The sequence below is a fragment of the Amyelois transitella genome, chromosome 3 (genome assembly GCF_032362555.1).
Source record: "Amyelois transitella isolate CPQ chromosome 3, ilAmyTran1.1, whole genome shotgun sequence".
Classification (NCBI taxonomy): domain Eukaryota; kingdom Metazoa; phylum Arthropoda; class Insecta; order Lepidoptera; family Pyralidae; genus Amyelois; species Amyelois transitella.
The window spans coordinates 9,798,871-9,821,037 of record NC_083506.1 but is presented as its reverse complement, the minus strand read 5'-3'; the positions used below and the strand labels follow the sequence as shown (position 1 = coordinate 9,821,037).

General features: G+C 34.4%; 1 protein-coding gene across 1 annotated transcript; it reads right to left on the bottom strand.

Moving 5' to 3' along the window:
* Positions 1-13: 13 nt before the first annotated feature.
* LOC106140105 (protein rolling stone) lies at positions 14-14,392 on the bottom strand. The gene is made up of 6 exons (XM_013341636.2): positions 14,181-14,392; positions 6,738-6,891; positions 5,503-5,714; positions 3,484-3,624; positions 3,018-3,245; positions 14-2,757 (listed from the first exon to the last, which is right to left on the bottom strand). The coding sequence occupies exons 1-6, from the start codon at positions 14,203-14,205 to the stop codon at positions 2,606-2,608; spliced, it is 912 nt and encodes a 303-aa protein (XP_013197090.2). The 5' UTR covers positions 14,206-14,392; the 3' UTR covers positions 14-2,605.
* Between the last annotated feature and the right edge of the window lie 7,775 nt (positions 14,393-22,167).

The window sequence follows — 22,167 nt, the reverse complement described above, 5'->3', positions numbered from 1 at the left end:
CATAGATACTTAAACTACGGGTGTGTACTATTATTAAAATAATACTTTGAGTTATTTTTTTGAGTCAGTCAATTGCCAAATTATTATATCTAAATACAGCCAAAAATTCACATATTTATTGCTATACGTTTGTTTTAAAGTATAATAGCAAGTAATAATCACAGCAAGTAATTAAATATTAATGTTAGGAACGATATAAAATTATCACCTACATTTGCTTTCAAGTTAAAGGAATAAATTTCAATAATATAATTATAACGTAACTTGTGTGTAAGTTACACTTTAGAAAATAAATATACAATACGGTAATGAAATGAGGCAACTGATTATTACCGTAATGAATTAACATTCTACGAGAATGTATCCCATAGGGTTGCTAATTTTAAGTTTAAAAATCACTTGACGACGAACAAAAATACGAAATTAAACATATGGTACACTAGCATGATTGTTTTTACTCTATTTTATTCGGTGATTGTGAAAGAATTACCCGTGCCGTCTATATTTTTATTTTATTATTGGCCAAGAGGAAACAGCATTTTCATTCGAAAATGCATTTAAAATATATTTATAGAGATATTTTTTATAGGTGAGAGAAGAAACTAGGTACTTGACAATTTTTACCAAAGTTATAAGTACAATGAACTGAACGATTTGAATTTAGTTTTTAAAAACTTGTACTTAGTATATAACTAATAATGTAATCAAAATTTAAGCTTTTCTGTAATGTTAAATCATAAATCTCTGCATCGCAGCTGATCTGATTTTGTTCAAATTATTTTGATAAAGTATTGAAGTCCGGTTTTTGTGCCCGCTTAACTTGTTGCAATATAGCCAAAGTGTAAGCCAAGTTCATCAACATTAAACATCAATGTAGTGCACAATTATTGCTTTATTATATATATAATAAATTGACTTTAATCGCATTCGTTAGTTTAGCTGAATTCCCACCTTACGTTAAAAAATGCGACCTTAAATTAAATAAATCAAGAAAATCGTACATGAAGGGAATGACAAATATTCGAAACTAATTATTTATACTAGATATCTTTCACCCGTGGCTTCGCGCGCTTCCTTCTGCATTCAGGGAGATATCGGTTGTGGTTTTGATTTGTAAGACAATCACAGAAACTTACTTTCACATTGATAATATTAGTATGGATTTATATTTTAACGATGTTTATTTCACATGTAAAGTGCAAAATTATAATAGGTACCTAAGTAAAAAGCATAGGTACTTACAGTAAGTAGGAAGTTACTAATGTGTCATAGTTCAAGTGAAGCAAAAAGTATTTTCTACTAACTGGAAATACATATAAAAACGCGCACGGGGATTATACATCTTTGATTCAAATCAAAATTCGTGTTCGTATAGAATCTTGTATTGATGACTAATTATGAGAATTATTAATATGCTACCTATTGTGGGATAGGTATGGGGCCCTCTTAGAAATAAAAGGATACCTACTTTCACAAAATAACAGATCTCGTTTATTTTATCCTTATAATAAATGCTCAAGTTTATGGCATTGGCAGTATAAGATATATGCAAAACCTAATGTCTAGCTTAAGTTTATACGTTCTTAAGATTTGCGTTAAAACAATTAAAATATTCTCGAAGTAATTTTGATTGAAATTGAAGAAATTTTATTTTCAATTAAAAAATAGCGAATTATAATTCCAAAATTACATATTATAAATAGATACATATGTTTTTATAATACATCAAAATTTTCTTTTGGACATTTTCTTTACATAGACTCAAGCCATTTTAGATCTTACAACTACTTATTTGGTTTTCTAAAACTAAGGCAACTAAACCAAGTGACGTATCACATCTTCTAGTATACCTTGTACCTATCACCAACACAAAATCACAATGTAAAAACAATACTCATCCAAACTGTGTGTTCGCACAAATACGACAAGGTATTCATGATCCTACGACGTTGGAGTCATGAACCTATCCTATGCTACTATACAACTGGTAACACGAATAAATACAAATCTGGTATTTAAAATACATTGATATTACATAATTATACATATTTATACGGATTCGACCCATCTTTGACCATTTTTAAAATATTATACGGGAATGTTTTCGACACAGTTCATTCAATTCATTTTAACTATCTAATTTTAGAAGTTAATATAAAAGCTATTGCATATTGCTAAGGGTAGATATCATTTCTTTGGATGTCTAGGCATTTGATTGTTCTTTTCTTAGCGTAGCATTAAATATAAAAATTGGCACGCTACATGCTATGACCATATTATGCTATTATTACAGCCACTCATATATGCATTAATTTGAATATAGTTAATAATGTTGAGCGTGTATGTCTTCAGACCAAGGATGTTACAAGAATTATAAACAAATATTGGAATAACAGTATTAATTAAAAATTATTATTCAAATATATTTTTCTGATTATCCGATGTCCTATTGCGGAGTTTCAAGGTTCGTCCCTGGTCGTATTACTTCGCATACATATGTATGTATTTTTACTTCGGATTATTTATTTATTTCATATATCCGAAAGTTTCAGTTACGGTAACGTAGTCCCGTAACATTCCTCTTTCAGACTTGTTTCCTGTGCCCTCAGTGAGTGGGTAGGGTGAGGCGTTCCCCGGTACATCGTGTAGGGCGCAGTCGTGCGGCTAGTCGCAGTCGCAGTGCGACAAGACAAGTCGCAAATGCATGTGCGACTACCATCACGACCGCGCACAATGCAACAAACCCGAACGCTTTGCCTGAAATATAAAAAAAAATACTATAGGAATAAAAATATTTGATGCAATAATAGTCAATCGTTATGAAAATTTCAGTAAAGTACAGCCATCACGCAGCGGTCTTGCTTATCTACTCGTATTTCAAGTTTATCATTGAGCCCTACGGCTGAAAGTGGTTTTATAGTCTTTTGAAGTCTGTTGGCTCTGTTTACACCGTAAAGGATAAAGATGTGCATGTATTCTTGCCATTTTACGAATTTTTTTAAGCAAAAATTACTAACCCGGTTGATTCCAGTCTAGTGAAGGGTAGATGGTAGGCATGTCCAGCCGGTCGGTGCCACCAAGCGCCCAATAGATAGCGCTGAACACGCCGTACGCGAGGCCTGCGCCGGCGCCGTACAGCGCATGCGCCAAACGTATAGGATGCGCCGTGATGGCCATTTCGAAGATCATGAGCAGCGAGTTTCCGCCATGGACGAGAAGATTGACAGCGTCGATGTCGTGGAGCTCTGGAATTCAAAAATTTACCGTAGAATCAATTAACAATAGACAAAATTTTAAAATAAAATTAGACACATATTAACTCACAAATTTTAGATGATGACTAAGCGATTCGCGAAACTGTTCAAACAGGACTAATGAAGACTAGAAAACCTCATTCGTTGACCTAGTATGTTCACGGCTTGATGTTTTTTTGGAATATGGAAATACTTTGAAAATGGTTTCAATCATTATATCAATACTTACTGGGATCATAGACCAGTGCCCAGTAGATGAGAGTGATGACAAACGCCAGGTCGGTGGCTATGTTCTGCGCCAGCCAGTACGCACGGCATAGAAGGGGCGTGCGCGGGCGGCGGGGCGTTAGCGCATCCTCGTCTTCACATACTAGAAATAAAGATAGATAGAAGAACAAATATATTAGAGGATCCACACTTATAAATCTAGTATTACGGTTTCTATGTGGTTTCTGTAGATGAAGCAAAATAGCCAACAGTTAGTACCCTAATAGCACCACTCTTCAATTCTCTACTGACAAGGTTGAAATTCTCAGAAGGAAAATAAATCATTAGAATCCTTGAACGTGGAAAGTAGCACCGATAGGTATTCAAAAAATATAACTCCAAATATAGTTGTGAACTTGTGAGATATGTCTCAGATTGCGCATTTCATCGTGGGATGTATGGATACACGTGCGTTATTTTTGCCAACTGCCATAATCTAACAAAAAAAAACTATTTCTTATACTGTCTAATAAAGATTAATCGATTTGTTTTTAAGGGTACAATATTGGGTAGTTGACGACTGGAAGAAGAAGTGGGGAGCCAATAAGGATAACAAATAGGGCCCGCAACAGCCGCGCCGTGGTCTAATTGACGCGAAATTGTATCAATCGACTGTTCTTGATCTGCGCGACCCCTGTCGATGACTTGAATTGGGTGCCGAATATGTCCCAACTAATCTATACGATGATATGTTACATTTGCGTCATGCGAAATTATTATGGTTCATTTTGTGAATGGATTTGATGGAGGGACAAAGTACGAAATCCATTGATGCAAGGACAAAATTAATTTTGGTCTACAACCCAACAAGCAAGAAATTAATATAATGCTGACAAACGACTGTAATTTTGAGGTCTGGAATGGTCTACATTTGATCAAATTTTGAGAGAATTGCTCTTTTGAACGGTACATGAGTACTTATTTTATTTGTAGTTCAATGACGTTATTAAGAGGACTCACTTAATATCTTCACTTTAAAAAGTAGACATTGACCTTATAAATATTTGCTATGCTAATTGCTAATTTGCTAAGCCACACAAATTGGGGTAGCTCTGATAGCTATGAGTTTAATGCAAGAAAATGCTTCTGAAGAAAGCCTCTCAAATTAAGTAGACAAAAAGCAAATGTACGAAATGGTTTTTTTATGCTCTTTATTTTATTAAGGCGTATTATTGACCATCATTGATAATATCTAGGTATATTTTATAGGTATTAAGTTTTCAAATAACTTAAAGACCAAAACATTTTGTGAATAGTTCTGCGCATGTCTTCTATTACTGTTGCCAAAATCGTTGCTTGTTCAGAGTTCATTCAGCGTGCAGTAAACATTATACTATGTCATAGGACCGCATGAGATTAATTGATTCGCGTGAGGCGTCGTTCAAGGAAATGGTTAGAACAAATGGACGCACCCACGCGAAGTTCTTGACATTGTAGAAATTGCTCCGACCTCATCGACCTTACAATTTGGCACGCCCTAAATGAGCACCAGTTCACATTTCTTTTTCTATACCGAAGTTTTGCAAAAGATCGTTGCGATCGTATCTAATACCACTTTTATGATGTATGAGCTGGACAGTAATTTTATAAAAATAATTAATTTATCTTAGTTAGAACTATACAGACGTTTTTAATTGGACACAGGATACACGTTTTACGAATGCCACTAGCATGCATAACTGTTCTATCTAGTTATGACGTATAATTAGGTACTAAAGAACTAATAAGCAGAATAAGCATTGTGTTCTATTTAACTTTTTGTTCTGCAAAGTCCTGGAATGATTAAATTAAATATTTTTCTAATTGAACAACCAAACTACTGACCAGAAAACAATGCTACTTTAAATCGAGTAGAGGTTGTTCTTAAAAAAAATCAAAGATAATGTGACCATTAGGTAAGTACACATAGATCTGCAGATTGGGAGTGAGATCAAAAAGTAATGAATAACAAACATTATTACAATCCTTTAGCTTTACTCACTGAAGTTGCAGTTTTTCTTATTCCTGTATCGCACCACGACGGCCAGCGCCAGGCCGGCTTGAAGCGCGATCATCATGAAGCCCCAATTGGTGAAGTAAATGAACCATTTGAAATAGTTGAGCTTTACTGGCGGGCCCTCGTACCGCGGGGGCAGTCGCTGGCATGCGAAACTCGCAACACCGACTGAGAGGATCGCGATGAAGAGTATCCATCTGTTGAATTGCAGAGGTGTTAAAATAAGTTTGTATACTACAAAGTGAGCGACTTTCTCCAGCGTTATGGACCTGTGGTCTGGTGGTGAGAATGCAACCGGGACTAGTATATTGTAAAGTGGTAAAAGCTATCGTATGGTTGGTGGTGTAGTATTTAATACGAACGCAAATGTTAGAAAATGTACATCTCGGCTTTCTGTGAATGGAGACTTAAGTAATAAGGATTTGGGCTGTGTTAATCGCGATAGATACAGATAATAACATTATTTATAATTCTTTTGTTTTTACCGTTCCGTTGGAATTCTGGAAATTCTCTTATTCTCCCTTAACACATGCCAAATACAGCTTCCTACGCAAAGTAGTTTCGGATGTATGTCGTCAGTCAGTCACTCAGTAAAGCAAGAGTTTCTAGACCGATTGATTGACAATAAGCCATTGTCATGGCATGCAAATGTCATTGGTAAAGTCCCACTTTTCTAAGGTAAAATTTTTATAAAACGTCTGAACATTTGCATTTCATAGGCGTGAATATTTTTATCACACCATAAGTAGACAATAGAATAAATAGACGTGTATTTTTTCGGCTTTAGTAAAAAACATTTCTCTTGGGATTCATTATTTTGTTCTATTTTTGGGATTCATTTTTGTTTTTTTGTGTTATTGTTATATATGCTTATGGATTTTCTTGTTATCAAGAAAATCCAGCAATTGGAATAGGATGAATAGGACTTGATCGATAAAGATAGATAAATAAATATATTTGAAAAAGTAATAACGACTCAGAAATTGTACACATGCATTCGTAAATGTAACATTCATTAGCTCGATGAATTAAATAAAATAACCTTGACATAGAATGAGATGAAACCTAATTTTGGAACCTAAAATATACTCACCAATTGACCACTTTTACTAAACAAATTGAGTTTTAATGAGTGTTCCAGAGTCCGATGTCTCTGCGTGTCCAGCTACATGCGACCCAGCATGACTGGACAATACACCATTCCTTAAGATAATAGTTACCTATATACGAGGTATGCGGTGGAAGGTCTCTGGCCAGCCTGCCACTGGCAGCAGGCGAACTGGTGCGAGGGCGAGTGTTCCAGAGTCAGGTGCCTCCGCGTGGCCAGCCAAATGCGACCCAGCATGGCTGGGCGGCACGTCTTCTTCTGCATCGCTGGAATTGTTAATTGTCCATATCATTCCTTAAGTTGATGATCTTCTAACTTCTCGCATACATAAACACTTATAAAGACCTTCCGTATACAATATTGTTATTTTGTACTGTCAGTTCACAAAAATAGAAATAGGTATGCGTATTTTTGTGAACTTGCAAAAATTCCTACAAATACCTAACAACTCTCGTCAATTAAGTCTATGCCTAAACTATAAGTCTCTTAACGATAAGAAACGTTACGTTCTCATTAATCAAAGACGTTAAAATTGGTTTATATTTGCAAATGTACTGCTTTTTTGTGAAGTGAATGAAAGGCGTGTTTTATAGACAAATGAGGTATTCCTCTAAGTGTAACAATTTTGTTGAAGCTTGTCTACACTAAAAATATATAATAACTGAATAAACATTAAAAAAATATCATCATCTCACAAAAATATAAATTGGAATATGGAATACTTTGCATAATGACTGTAGGTGATTAGTTTGATTACATCTCTTGGTGCTGATTTCAACTGATGATTTGTACACTCTGATATATAAATAAATTTAAGCATTTACTCTTTCTTTTAAATTTACGCCTAAACTATATACGAGTTGTTAAAAGCTTTGAAACTTATGAATAATCGAGTGTAATCGATTTAAAAGCTTTACAGTATCTTCACACAGGTCGTGACGTGCTTGTGAATATTTTATACTAGCGCACTGCCATCACCGGGATTCTCAAGATTATTTATTATTTTAAAATAACCTATATACTTAATATTTAGTTTTGTAGCTCATATTTTGAATTATTTTTAGAAATTGTCGAAGATACTTTCGGTTATTTGCTTTGGAAATACGGAATTGTTCCTTATTTAAATGTAAGCGTACTTGTTATTACACTCTTTGTAATTCATACGTAAATCTTCGCTCGTAATCGTCAATTTCGTTATGTGAATTGTGCATTTTCTAATTGTATGTATTTTTTTAATCACTTCATACACCCTTGCGGGGTAGGAAGAGCCATAGATCTCGAAAAATCTGAAAAGCCATGCTTGCTGCATGGCTTAATGATGAAATAGTTTTTAATTCCTAGATAAAATGTTCAATATGACACATACCTATCATACGAAAATAAACCGCAATGCGGTGCCTTACTGTAAATCGTTATAATTCTAATTACACAATGCCCTGAATCGGCGACAAGAGTCAAAGTAGATAGCTATTGCATTTAGTCGGCTAATATGAGTAGCTAGAGGCTTCGCTCCTTGAAAATTCCCGGAAATACACATGAGTGGTTAGTGTTCGGTAGGTATTTGTTACTCCTGAAAGTCTATATAGTCTAATCTCTGCGGACCAAATTTTAACTGAGTTTCATTCAAACCTACTATTAATATTTGTCTTTTTGTTAGAAAGAATAAATCTTAAAAAAGTAACGTAAGACTTTTATTGGAAATTCTCACGAGAGCGAAATCCGCGCAAGAACGAGTAGCAAATATTTTAATTGCAATTCCTACCTTACTATACTTTTTAAACCTAAAATTCCCACGGAAGCGAAGGTCTGCGCAACAGCTAGTTATAAATAGTGATTAAGACAGGAACGCAAAAAGGCAAAACCGTCACGAGACAGTCTGGCGTTGCGATGCACGCGATCAATAGACGCATTTAGACAATTACAGCATACGTCGCAATACGACTAGATGTGATAACTCAAACTAGATAGACAGATATTCCTGGCTGCATACATATGTACGTATAATCACGTCCATATCCCTTGCGGTGTAGACAGAGCCAATCGTCTTGAAAAGACTGATAGGCCACGTTCGGCTATTTGGCTTAATGATAGAATTTAGACTCTAACAGTGACAGGTTGCTATTTCATCGCCTAAATAATAAATCAATTTGACGACAAAAAATTTTAGTCAAATATGTTTATGTTTCATAAAGTACTCAATTTTTTTTAATAATATAGGAATACTCAGATTTCAACACGGCATAAGTCGGCTGCGTACGGAGTCCGAGGCCTCTCTCATCTCTGCGTGTTCACGGTAGCACCCTCCACAGAAGTCTTTCTGGGCCCGGAGTCCGCCTCATGTAGTATGTCCGTCAAGTAGTTAACCCTGTCTGACTTTCGCTCTTTAAGTGGAACCTTACCCAGTTTGGATAATGGTTACAGATCTAGTTGCCTGAATCCACGGTTCCTCACAATATTTTGCCTTACCATTTGAGCATCAGTTGACATTCAAAACTTATTAATCAAAATCAACTCTTACTGCGGTCTCAAAAACTTGACCGCAGTAGGAGTGGAACCTGCCGAACTTGGAAAGGGTATTCGGGAAAAAACCTTATTCAGTCGGCCGCAGCGACGCTCACATACATTACATCCACATGGCTTAATCATTACTTGATAAGCGATAAAAGTACGAGTCAATGTCAACATTCAATGTCCTGATTGATTGCAATTGCTTTTGATGAAACAAAGATTTTGATTCAATGAGATCGACTTTCAGAGATGATAAAATTGTATCCATGCTGGAAGATAAGACTTTTTGCATACTTATGTCTAAACGACTGGAGTTTTACGGATTTGTGTAAAGCGTCTTATATGGAACAAAGTAATTATAATTTACGCATAAGAACCAAATTCCTATATGCTGTAAGGTATCACCATTAATCGGAAATTACGAAGAGACTTTTGACTACGAGATCTTTCCATGCTGTTTATTAATAAAAACACTGGACCTACAAACATCCAAGCGCTTGAATGCAAGTTTTAAGGAAAGGTAGTGATAGAATTGCACATTTAGAGATATCCCTATTGAAGTAGCGCCTATTCTGCTCAAAATGTCTGTCTTTGTCTATAAAATATCTTTGACTATTTTTAAAGAAGAGTTACCTTTAAGCATTAGAATAGTATGCTTCAAATTTAAAACCATTTAGATCTTAGTTATCACTTAAATCTGAATATTTTAAATTTTCACATTGAAAGGTCAATATCCCATCGTTGTGGTTTCATTGCAAAAGTTGTTGAATTTTTGCTCATAAAATTTGTCTGTCATTTCGTTGACCTCTTATCACGGGAGATATTAACCCAGCGGGCTTCAATGTGTTTAATACGATGGAACATATATCGTAATCGAATCACAAAGGAAGGGAAACAGCGGTCAATGACGAAAATTGCTTGATCTGACACGGAGTCTGGGCTGCCTTCTGCATTGTGTCCAGCCTTCAAAGGATATTGGCTATTAGCTCTTTACTTCTCAAAACGTGGTTTGTTGCTACGTGATAGTAGATATATAAAACATAAGCTTAGCAGACGTCGTCGGCGGGCAATTTATGCAATGTACTTACTTATACATATATAATAATAACGATTTTTGTAAGTACCTAAGATTTTACGTGGTATGATATATAATGTTTAAGACTCCAATATTAAATAATGCTTGGGGAATGATTAGTACGTATCTTTTACTTTTTATTTAATGCAAATGATTAAGAATTTTGCCTTCACGTTTATGCGCGCGTTTTATTGACAATTTCGTGTCAATGTCACGTCACATTCGAGTTTTTATAAAAACTCTACCAATTTTTTTTATAGACACCATATATATTATATATAAACTTTTACGTTTCTTTTTGTCTTTTAGTGGGATCATTGAGCAAATCGAGAGAAAATTATACCTATGTTTCTATAACACGTTTTGAAATTATCAAACATACTCACATACCCTAGCTACAAACACGCAAAACATGCTTTTTCCCGGAGGGAAAATAATCATAGACACAAGGCAGACACCACGTGGTCGCGACTATTGCGACGTCCCGAACTCTGCGGTCTGACAATAAATGCCTCGTCTTGTTGAATCATTCTATCTTTCTGCAATGGCGACCAGACAACAAGCAATGGGTTTGAAACGGTGAAGATCTGTATTATAAAATGTAGGTACAAAAGAAACCTGAAGCAGGACAAATGTTCCTTTCTGGGATTTTGGAATCTTTTCTTAAGAAATACTTAAATTATAATATCAGACATATAGGTTTACCAAATTAGCTGTGATAAATTTTTTTCATTAATATTGTTATTAACTTCCTGATTGCAACAAATGTAATAAATTTTTTTTTTTGCTAATACGATATTTTCAGTTGAATCCTACATATATTTTAATGCGAACATTTGTAAGGTTGTGTAGATGTGCAAATGTTTGATACTCTTTTAAGCAAAAAGCCACTGAACGAATTTATTGTGAAACTGCAGTAAGCTAAGACATTAAAATAGAAAATTTGTAAAGATTAAAAGTAGACGAAGTCGCGGGCAACAACTATCAATTAACATCTCCTTAAACCTTCACTAAATAAAAATCTAGGTCTACAAAACCTATGCGTCTTGGGTTAATGTCTATTGACTGTTCAAGTGGGGGTCAGTGTCTCTTCAGCGTTTAATTGACGCCGGGACACTTTGCACGACAGGCTCGTGAGCCACCTGCACCGAGTTGGAGATTAAATGCCCTTCAGATACTAACGATATAGTTATAGGTACATAAAATAAGGTAGTACACCTTGTTATGATTAGAGTGTCGTATGGTTCTCGGCACTTAAGAATCTGTTTCCCATGGATATCGTAAATTTGAGGGAATAGGCACAGATACTAAGCATAGTATAGTACCTGCAGAGCGGACACTCTCGCCTTTATTTAGAAATCACTACGATTAGCATTTGCCCGCGGCCCTACATAATAAATATAAAATATTATTTTTATTCCCAACTCCAAAACTCTTGTCTGTGCGACTGTTCTACCAATTAGCTCTTTAGCTACGATTATTACAGTTTGAAATTGGTGGTGAACTTCTAAATTTATTTTCATTACAATGTATCGTGTAAGTGAGCGACGACCTTTACACAGTCATAAATATTTTCATTGATTACATTCATTGACATCAGATCTACTGCCATTACGCTACTGTTGTCATACGAATCATACGAGCACACAGTATAAAGCGAGGGAAGTCAGCTGATACAATCTACAAGGTTACCGTATTTGTTTTGTATTCATAATTATTTATTTGAATACCATTTCCACCACGGTAGTTAACAATATAATCATGAAAATCGAAATAATATCATAAATATTGCATTGGTAATGATACAAACGTAAAATAATGCCTCTTTTCCCAAGGGGTAGGCAGATACCATCGTTCTACTTGCCACGATCCTTACATAAAGTTAATAATACTTATAATCAGAAAAATCAGAACTCAAATCAATAAATCCCCGGTTTATATATATTTACTATATTATATTTAAAATAATATATGAAATTATAAATATTTACAGATAAGTTTAGATTAGATTTTTTTGGGTATGTAATACTAACTCAATAAAATACGATATTTTATAAAAGATAGACATGTAATATAATTAATAATAATGTTACAATATAGCGTAGGTAAACAGGTGTTTACAATACATTTTACCTACAATTTGATTGGGATTATTTAATCCTTTATAATTTTATACAAATATGCATTTATTGAAATGCACTTCCTTCTTTGCTAATAAGTAACAAATAAAAAAATACGGTAGTAATTTTTATTGCAGTTTCGTTACAAAATATTTTTTTTACGTTTAAGTAGTATTGTGTTTTATCGGAGTAAAGATATCGTTAATCTTGTCAATATTATTTTTGTCTCTATCTTACTAAGCTTAATTAAACCACACCACGGACTTTAAAGAAGTTTAGATTTAAAGACATTTTTTTCGAAGTTTTACAAATACATTATACTTAAGAAATACATGAAAAAAATATATTATGTATTTATGCTTAATAATTTTAAAATTAGATTAACAGAGGATAAGTAAATCACTCCAAATTCGAGGCAAGTCAATTCCTTATTTAACTCCATAGAGTGAATGGATTTTTCAGCACCAAATTTTCTGAACTAGTTCAGTTTATGAATATCTAAAGACTATTCTAATAGGAATAATATTCTATGCCTCTGATTTCCATATAAATAATACAAGTAAAAAAAAAATTATGCCATTCCAACATATTGATGGTTATCACATTTAAGTTTAAACTTGTATTCTTATTACGACAAAACACCTTTTTTAAATTTTCTTAAACTCCATTTATTTTAACAAGTTTACAGACATTTTATCAAAAACCCTTGAAAAGTTAACAAATAATAATTGAGATATACTGACCAGGGAAAGCTAATGCAATATCTATGTAAGATATATGTAACACAATATCGCGGCAAAGCTATGCGGTTTAGTATTCAATGACAATTTATTACTCAATACGTGAAAGTGCGGGTTCTTTTATCTTAAAAAATTTGATTGTATTGACACGAGTTTCAATATTATTCCAAATTCTATATACCCAACCAATGGAAATAAAAAACGTAACAAAAAAGCAATTTTTATAGTGTACCTAATTTTTTTTCAGTCATTTCAATTTTAATTAAAGACAACATAAATTGTAACTAGGATGAAACTCAGACCGTAGTTTCGTCCAAACGAAGAATTGCTAGTTTTAATCAAGTTGAAAGAAATGAGTTCAATTTTCTTGGTTTAAGTATTTAAACGGTTTTTTTAAAGAATTTAGGAACTTTTAGTAGACAAGTGAGACATTTTAGCTTATTAATTTGAAAAAACTCCAGGAAGGAAGGTTCATTTCAGTGATATGTATGGTATGTACTTACGAGCATGTATGGCGCTGCAAGGTAGGTAAGGAATGCTTTGTGTCGGAAAAAGGCGACAACGAAGAACTACTTCACACACCTTCCACACACACACAAGACATAACAAAAGAATTTTCCCCAGGCTTATATGAAGTTAAGTAGTTTTCGTTTGCCTTTTTTTATTCCTGAATGTAATAAAACTTGTATTGCATTGGCTTCAGTGATCCGATAAAGCAGCATGTGTTTATAACGTCAATTTCATCGCATGTGGTGAAAAGATGTAGCAAAAATTTAACAATTGGCTCAAGTAATACGTTTTGTTCATATTCTCTTTACATATATTAACATACCATTTTACTAAACATATCTATTAAGGATGTATATTTCGACCAAATTTTATCGATATCAGAGTAGGAACGTGTTATTTAGCGCTTCAGAGCTTGGATTGACAGCAACAGACATACCATCATCCATCTGCTTACCTGTAGGTAGGTGCATATAAATTTGGTCAATGAAATTTAAATGAAGATGCTGGTAAGTCACCTTCCCTTTACGCCAATGACCAAGACGCATGGGATTTGTTTTGATTACCATTACCTATCTTTAGTTTTTTGTATAAACATTACTCACATAGATCCAGCCGCGGCAGTTTCATCCTCCCGTGCAAATATTTTCGAGTAAGCACTATCTTCCGAATTGTGGCGTCGTATCAAAAATTCCACTAGAGTGAGCCGGCTACAGCACCTCGTATTTCACTGCGATGTTTTCGAAAGGAAATGGATGCGTATGTTTCGTATTTCGCGATGTTTTTAAAAGGGAATGAATGCATTTGATACGTGCGCATGTGCGCAGCGTGCCGGGCCACTGATGGGAGCCGTCGATGCGACCCTGCCAATTGACTCGGAGTCGGCCGCGGTCCCGCTTCCCGGCCACTCCACAGCCACAATCACGCCGGTTCCCGCAACCTCGCATTTTAAATATCGAAGTGACAATTACCAATACATATGACACTTAATGTGAACAAATGGGTTCCTAATTTAAGACAATTGAACACCGTGAAATGTACGCTCATAAAAATGAAACAACTGCCACCACCGATATTTAATGTCATGAACGTTGTTGATAAATAACGTAACGGTTATGTCACTTACATCTTACTTTATACACGGTGAAGATCAGAGCTGATATCAAAAACCTTGGAATAATTTCCATTTCTCCTTGTATGCACTTGCACGGTAGTATAGTGACGAGAAACTCGGCCGACTGAACTATGGGCTAGGTATTGTAGGCGTAGGTGCATGTTTTATTACATGAATGGCTGTGTTTATCAATTAATACTCAGTTAAAACAGAATTTAATTGCGGCTAACGTTGAACTGTGTTTAAACATTCGGTGCGTTCAACAATGTTTTATGAAATGAACATACCTGTGTCCCCCATAGTTATAGAGAAAGGCACATACTTGCACATGTTATTGCAAAGACAAAAAAAGTTTCGTGGGAAGGTTAGGGATGGTGGATTATTATAGCTTATCATTTAATGTATATACCGACGAGCGCAGCGCATGCCGGCCGCACTACATGTGCCGTGCTGCGTCATGGTCGCCATTGCGGACACCATCACTAGGGTAACCAAATTCTTAAATTAATTGATACATTTTTTAATCCAAGATCATTTTTATTCGCTTTGTGGACTTGTAGGGCAGTAAGATAGCGAGAACAATCGATATAAACATTGATTGCTTTGTAAACTCGCCTGCCCAGTCATATCAGATCGGACCAGTGTTACAATTGTTACGTGTTTTAGTCGAACAAGTTCGATTATCATGTACGTAGTGAATACTTATTATAATAACCTGACAGGTTTGATTTGGTTTCGTATAGGTATGGTATATAATATGGTATTAATTTTCTTTGCGTGGAATAGCCAATTAAATTTTTAAAGCCATAAAGAAGTTCACATCAGTCTGCAAAGTAATTACCTTTTATGTTTATGCTAAAACTTATCAAAACCAGTGCGGCCATTTTTTTTAAATCTGAATTTATGATAACGTCATATTATGTAACATTTCAATTTATAAAAATAAAACATAACATATCTTATTTCTTTGTGTGTAATAATTTCGAAACAGTTTTCCAAGGACTGTATTTATATATAAGTGTTTTGGTGACCCTACATGTCATCGTGCCAATAGAACTGATGCAGCGTACCGTTTAGTCTCACTGAAGGGGCCAGGTTTATCACGCATTAGTTTACAAAAAAATAAACATCAGCATAAATAAATAAATTGTTAAATAAAAGTAGTCAATTCTCTAGGAGGTGCTTAAGGAGGATTTAATGTCGGCAAGTCATAAAACCGCCTGTCCGTTGATAATTCTGGAAACCTTATAAAACCTAATACTTGCAAACCGAAGAGGTTGGGATTCCAAAAGGTTTCTGCTGCATTGTTTTTTCTTGTTGGATCTCATCGAACTTAAAAGAAGTTAAGTTTCATCGCATCGGGTTACGTTCTTCCGTGAAAGACTTCAAGTGCGGGCAGACTTCATCCCACGTTGAGTTAGTGTCCCTTAAGAAGATTTAAACTTTTTTTAGGGCGAATTAACCCCAGTCTGTGTAATTTGCCCAATTATTATTATCTGTGCATCTGTGTCTATTGACTTTATGGCGACTTGCACTCTTATGTCACATACATTGTTAAAATATGTATTTTTTCAACATTATAATTACATTTGCCAAAAAAATTCTCTCTTTCACTGTAACTAAGTATAGTATATATTATAGGTATGTATTATTTGTAGGTATAAATTCTGTTTTATTGTTTAAGATAAAAATTTATATATTTTGACCTGCGCCAAAGCTACTTTCAAGTCAACTTTTTTGGAGAAATCTTTCCAGGTTCAGGCTGTAAGGCTCTGGAATGCTCTTCCTGAAATCATTAGGAGAGCTCCTAGTCGCTCTGCGTTCAAACATGCTGTGAAGGGGTTCTTTCTTCGGCAGATTAATGATGGGTCATCCTAATTATATATCCTAATTATATATTTTATGTATGTATATGTATTTATAGTGTATATTATGTATGTATATCTTGTATGTATTTACGCATTTTTTTTGTAATGTATGTATTTTGTCAGTATGCATGTGCACTTTATCGCACCACCAACTTAAAGTTTTTTCTGTTTGGTCAGCTGGTTGACTGGTAGAGAATGCCAAACGGCATTAAGTCCGCCTTTTGTACATTTTTTGTTTTTTGTGCAATAAAGTTTAAATAAATAAATAAAGCTAATCTGTTCTCTGGTTTCCTTTCACCCAAAGATTGACTGGAAGTGATTGCATTAGCAATAAGTTTTTACCATTTCTGTCTCTTTAAAATAAAGTGTGAAATAAAGTGTTTTATCTGTCTATCTATGTTGCGACTTGAACGATTAAGTATCGATTTTTACCACAGTCCGAGGCTGCGTGTGCCAACATAACGATCGATGGCTGGTTACTACGACGATATGAACGATAACATTGAAAAGCCATATGATTCACGTACGATTAACATTTTCAGGGACAAACGACTAATATAGATAAATATAAATAAATAAATAAAATAAATAGTCATGAATCTCTCCGTCTCATTCCCGTGGATGTCGTAAAAGGCGACAAAGGGATTGGCTTAAAAACTTGGGATTCCTCTTTTAGGCGATGGGCTAGCAACCTGTCACTATTTGAATTCCAATTCTATCATTAAGCCAAGCAGCTGAACGTGGCCTAACAGTCTTTTCAAGGCTGTTGGCTCTGTCTACCCTGCAAGGGATATATGTATGTAGTCATGAAAATCGGACTGGGATAGTAAGTTAGAAATCTCATGACATGTCATTGATTAACGCCAAAACATTATTGTCACTGTGTGAATTTCTATGCAATAAAGATATTACCTACAAACAAACATAGATTTAATTATTTTTACATGTTTCTGTAATTTGGTTTAACTTTGTACATACATTAATAAAATCACATCAAAAACAATCAAAAAAGTAAACAAAGCTAACAGTTTCGAAAAAACTGAAATTAAGATGAATGTGCACCTATTTTGTAAGTGGCCTTTGACAACATCCATGGTGACCACCAAATTTTTATTTATTAATACATTTCAACATCACTTAATAATTGTGACTGAAAGGCCATGTGCAGCTGTATGGCTAAATGTTGGAAGAAGAAGAATCTCAAGTAAGTCTTTCCCTTAGTAGCTTTTAACGACATCCATGGGAAAGATATGGAATAGTCCTTTTCTAAAGTACCGGGAACCACACGGAAAATTTGTTTGATTTATAAAGACATTTTAGAATTTTACTTAAAAATTTGTGAGAAATAGGTCCGATAGAATACAATATAATAAAAACAATTATCTAAGTAAAAAAATACATTTCAAACAAATATAATAGAACTCAATGTCTACCCCGCAAGGGACATAGACGTGACTATATGTATGTATGTATATTTAATAGAACTCACCCATGGAAATCTGTCTTCGGAAAGGGTAAACGTCCTTTGGTTGCTATTATTTACTAACTCAAATATCACAATACAACACCAGAATAAAATAACTTATACGGGCCGTCAAAGGCACGGAACAGTTCAAACAACATCAAGTTAAAACAAGCTTAAAAATTCAATGTAAGCAGGTACTTAGTACGATTGACAAAACTCACTGAGTAGTAAAATAACCTAAAACACAAATATTTCACAAATATTCAAATGCAAGTAAACCGCGGAGTAAGTATAGACTAAGGTAAGTACGGTCCCCTGTTAAGCCAGCTGTTACCGATTCACCCCTCCACCCCGGGCGCGGTGCCACGTGCTCTACCTGACAAGCTCCAAAGAAGAAATGTACAGACGAGACACTTCGGTTATAAACAGGAAATATATATTTTGCTCATAAATATAGCGTGTTGAATGTCTATATAGCGAAAAAAGTTTGTCGGGATCATGGCATGTAGCATTCACACTCGCGTTATAAAATTCTACAAAAAAATAATAAATCAGGAAGAACTTAAAATATATTTTTAAAAAGAGAACAAAATTTTGTGAACTTACATCTCTTAAAAAAATTGTTAAAGTATTATACGGAAATTCATTAAAATAAATTGAAGACTTCTAAAAAAGAAGACGGTAGGTACAAAACGAGGCGCAATTTGTAGTGGTGTTCTGTACCAGATTATCTATACTGTCAGCATTATAGTGATACCGTTACCCGAGACCCATTGAGATGAATTGCAACGTGTAGCTTTGATCTGTGATTACACTAGAGATTCTTTCCAAGTACTGATATCAGCACTTTGAAGTCAAAGCTTGGCTTTTTGTAAAGAGTCTGCGAAGCATTCTCGCATATTAGTAGTCAAACTATATCAATCTAAAGGTTTTGCTAAAAACCTCACCTGTTCCCTGTTCAAAAAGTTCATCTGTTGTAGCTTTCAGGCTTAATTAAGTTTAAAATAAATGGAGCGATGATGATGGGGTTTTCGTTGATTTTTTTCTAAATCAAGGCAAGCATTAGTTTGTGTCTCCCATTAGGTGTCACCTGATTTACTTCTGAAACTTGATCTAGAGAGCCGATACCCATCTGTCCCTCTTGTCAACAGGAATCAAAACCAGTTTGGACTAAGGTTGATGCACTAGGAAATAAAAAACATATTTACCAATGTGAACACCCCTTTTTATGGGGTTAATTAATGTAATAGAATCAAGGTAGGAATTAACCTCCAGTACGTCAGACACTTTATTACTTTATAAAAATACAAATCTACCACTCAATAAAAAACCTAGATTTATCTTGCCAATTGTTTCAGTCGATTTGTGTTAAACGTTGTGTTGTAGGCGATGGGCTAGTAACCAGTTATAATCTCAATTCAATCATAAAGCCATACAGCTGAACGTTGCCTTTTCAAGACTGTTGGCTATGTCTACCCAGCAAGGGATTTAGACGTGAGTATATGTATGTATGAGTTGTGTTATTATAATATTTATTAATCAATCAGAATTTAAATAGATGTCTTAATTTTTCTTTACATGACTTGTTATCATCTTACATCATGTACCAATTTGTTGCCAATATTTCGAACTGTCACGTTCGACGCCTTACATATTTTCCATTAGGTTCTGTGATAAAGTAGAATGTCTCGTCAAGAAGGCGCCGTCCCCCCGCCTCCCGGTCGCAAGCGCGTGTCCTTGCCAGGGCTGCCTTTGTTTAATCCCGCCATTTTATCAGGCTTTTGATAAGTCCTTTGAGATCTGCTTTGGACATTTGGGTAGTTTTGTGCTGAGCCTTTTTAATTATCTTAAAATTTTCTTGCTAAGTTACTTTATTTTTTATACCTATTTATCAACCAAAATTTTAATACCAAGCTTTTAGTTACTTCACATAATTTTATACCTTATCTCATGTACCTATTTTTTCAATATTTAGAACTGCTACGCTGGACGCCTTCCATTTTTTAGGCTAGTGATAGAGAAGCAGTTTATACAGAATCCAGTTTTTGAGTTACTTATATAATAAAACCAATACACAAACTAGCAAGAAAAGTAACTTTTTAAAATAATATTATATCTCGAACGAAAAAAGTTTATTCCATCAAAGCCGCTTTGTACAATTGTACATCTTATAATAAAGTCATAAGAAAAATCTTTTCTAAATAGAAGGATCCTTTGTTCCAGAGTAAAGCAAATTCTGTATATTGAGAGTGTCTTTAGGATATAAAATTGCGCTAATGATGATGATGAAAGATAAATTTGATACAGCACTTGGATTGGATATAAGTAATTCAATAATGATAAAAAACGGAATAGTTAATTATTTAAGTAATTTTAATTTTTTCTTGCCTTTCGACAACCCTTGTTTATGGGATATCATTTCTATTCAATGTCTCGATAATGGATGGAAAGTAGGCAAAAGATGACGGCATGAACTGCTTTCATTCCAAGAAGTAAATGATTCTAAGCTTCGGCATTTTTATACAAAAAACATACCTGATATTTTATCCGGAATGTTTTTTCATAATCACATTAATACATACATCAAGTCCTTTATCTCTTATGGGGTAGACAGAACAAAAAGTCTCAAAAAGTACTTACTACTTAGTGCACGCACTTTGAAAAAATAATCTTTTAATTTACCAATCGCACACTTAAGTATTGCTATCAAATCCTGCGTAGATACTCGTATCCGAGTCTTAAATAAAGTATGCCGAAGATCATACCTTATTCAATTTTTGTTTGGAACAGGTCTCGAGATGATTACCCACATTGAATATGCTCCAACTCATCTCCACATGTGGAGTAATTTATTTGTTATGTAATTTTCCTAACGATAAGGGAGCGGCTCCACCCAGATGGGTTTTATTGCCCAACCCTTCGCGGCTATAAAAACATAATCATATCGTGCAAACTTTGCCAAAACAAACATTCTGAGGACAAACCCAGGACAGCAGGGCGATTTTTCACCTGCGTCTGTAATGTGAGATGTACTAGTAATACGGGCGTCCTTCTTACGCACCTCTGGTAAAAAACGAGAGCTTGACTTCGTTTTCCAAATAGAATCGGTTTAAAAAAAAGGTTATATGTCACGCTCGTTTGTTTTATGTTATATTAATCATGAAATATCAAAAAGTTCCAAAAATATGGAGGCGTCTCATTTGCGACAATTCTTGGTACTATTTGTATCAGGATCTGTGACTATTCTCTTGAAATGGATATTCCTGGATCAAAGAGGGTCTTCCAATTTGTCTACAACGTGAAATTTATAAATTGAAACCTTCAGATATTCAGAGTTTCTGAGCCAATAGCTAAATACATATCTGATTAAGGTCGGGATAAATTTGTTTGAGAATTAAGTTTGCAGGATAACGATTTATTGTAATCGTCTCTGTTATTTGTTGATTTATGAAGACGGAGAGATTATAAATTCACCTCTTCCTGTCGATTTCTAAGGATTTTATGATCTCTCAAGGCTGATGAAATTAAAAAAACTAATCGCCAATAGCATATTATTTTTCATATTAATTATGCGTAAGGAAACATTTATAATGCCATTTATTAGCTTTCGCAATTCCGCTTTCGTTATACTGATATATATATGTTATAAAAAATTTAGCCTATATTCTTATCCAAGGTGAAAACTTGATGTGTGCCAAATTTAATCAAAATTGATTAAGTGGTTTTTAACTGTGAAGAGGTAACAAACAAACTTTCACATATAAAGGATGGGGATGGGATTGGGTTGGAATTCTAGCAGCTATGCTAATCAAATTACCTGAGAACGAATGTTTTTTTTTACCAGAAATCAATTTGAAAAAGAGATATCTTTGGAAAATAACAAGATTTATGACTATTCTCCAAATAGCGTTCACAGATGTAAGAAATATAGATGCGGAGAGTGAAGCTCTTCTAAGCATATGATTTTCTTAATTAAATTACATTGAAATTATATATCAGTTATTTTTGAAGCATTAAATTGGTGGAAAACTTTCCGGTCTGGAAAACTTTTGTTCCGGTCCATTTACTTAAACTTTGGTAAATTAGAGCTTTTATCATTTATCTTGAGACTACCGGTTGGTATCATTGGTATCATAATATATTGT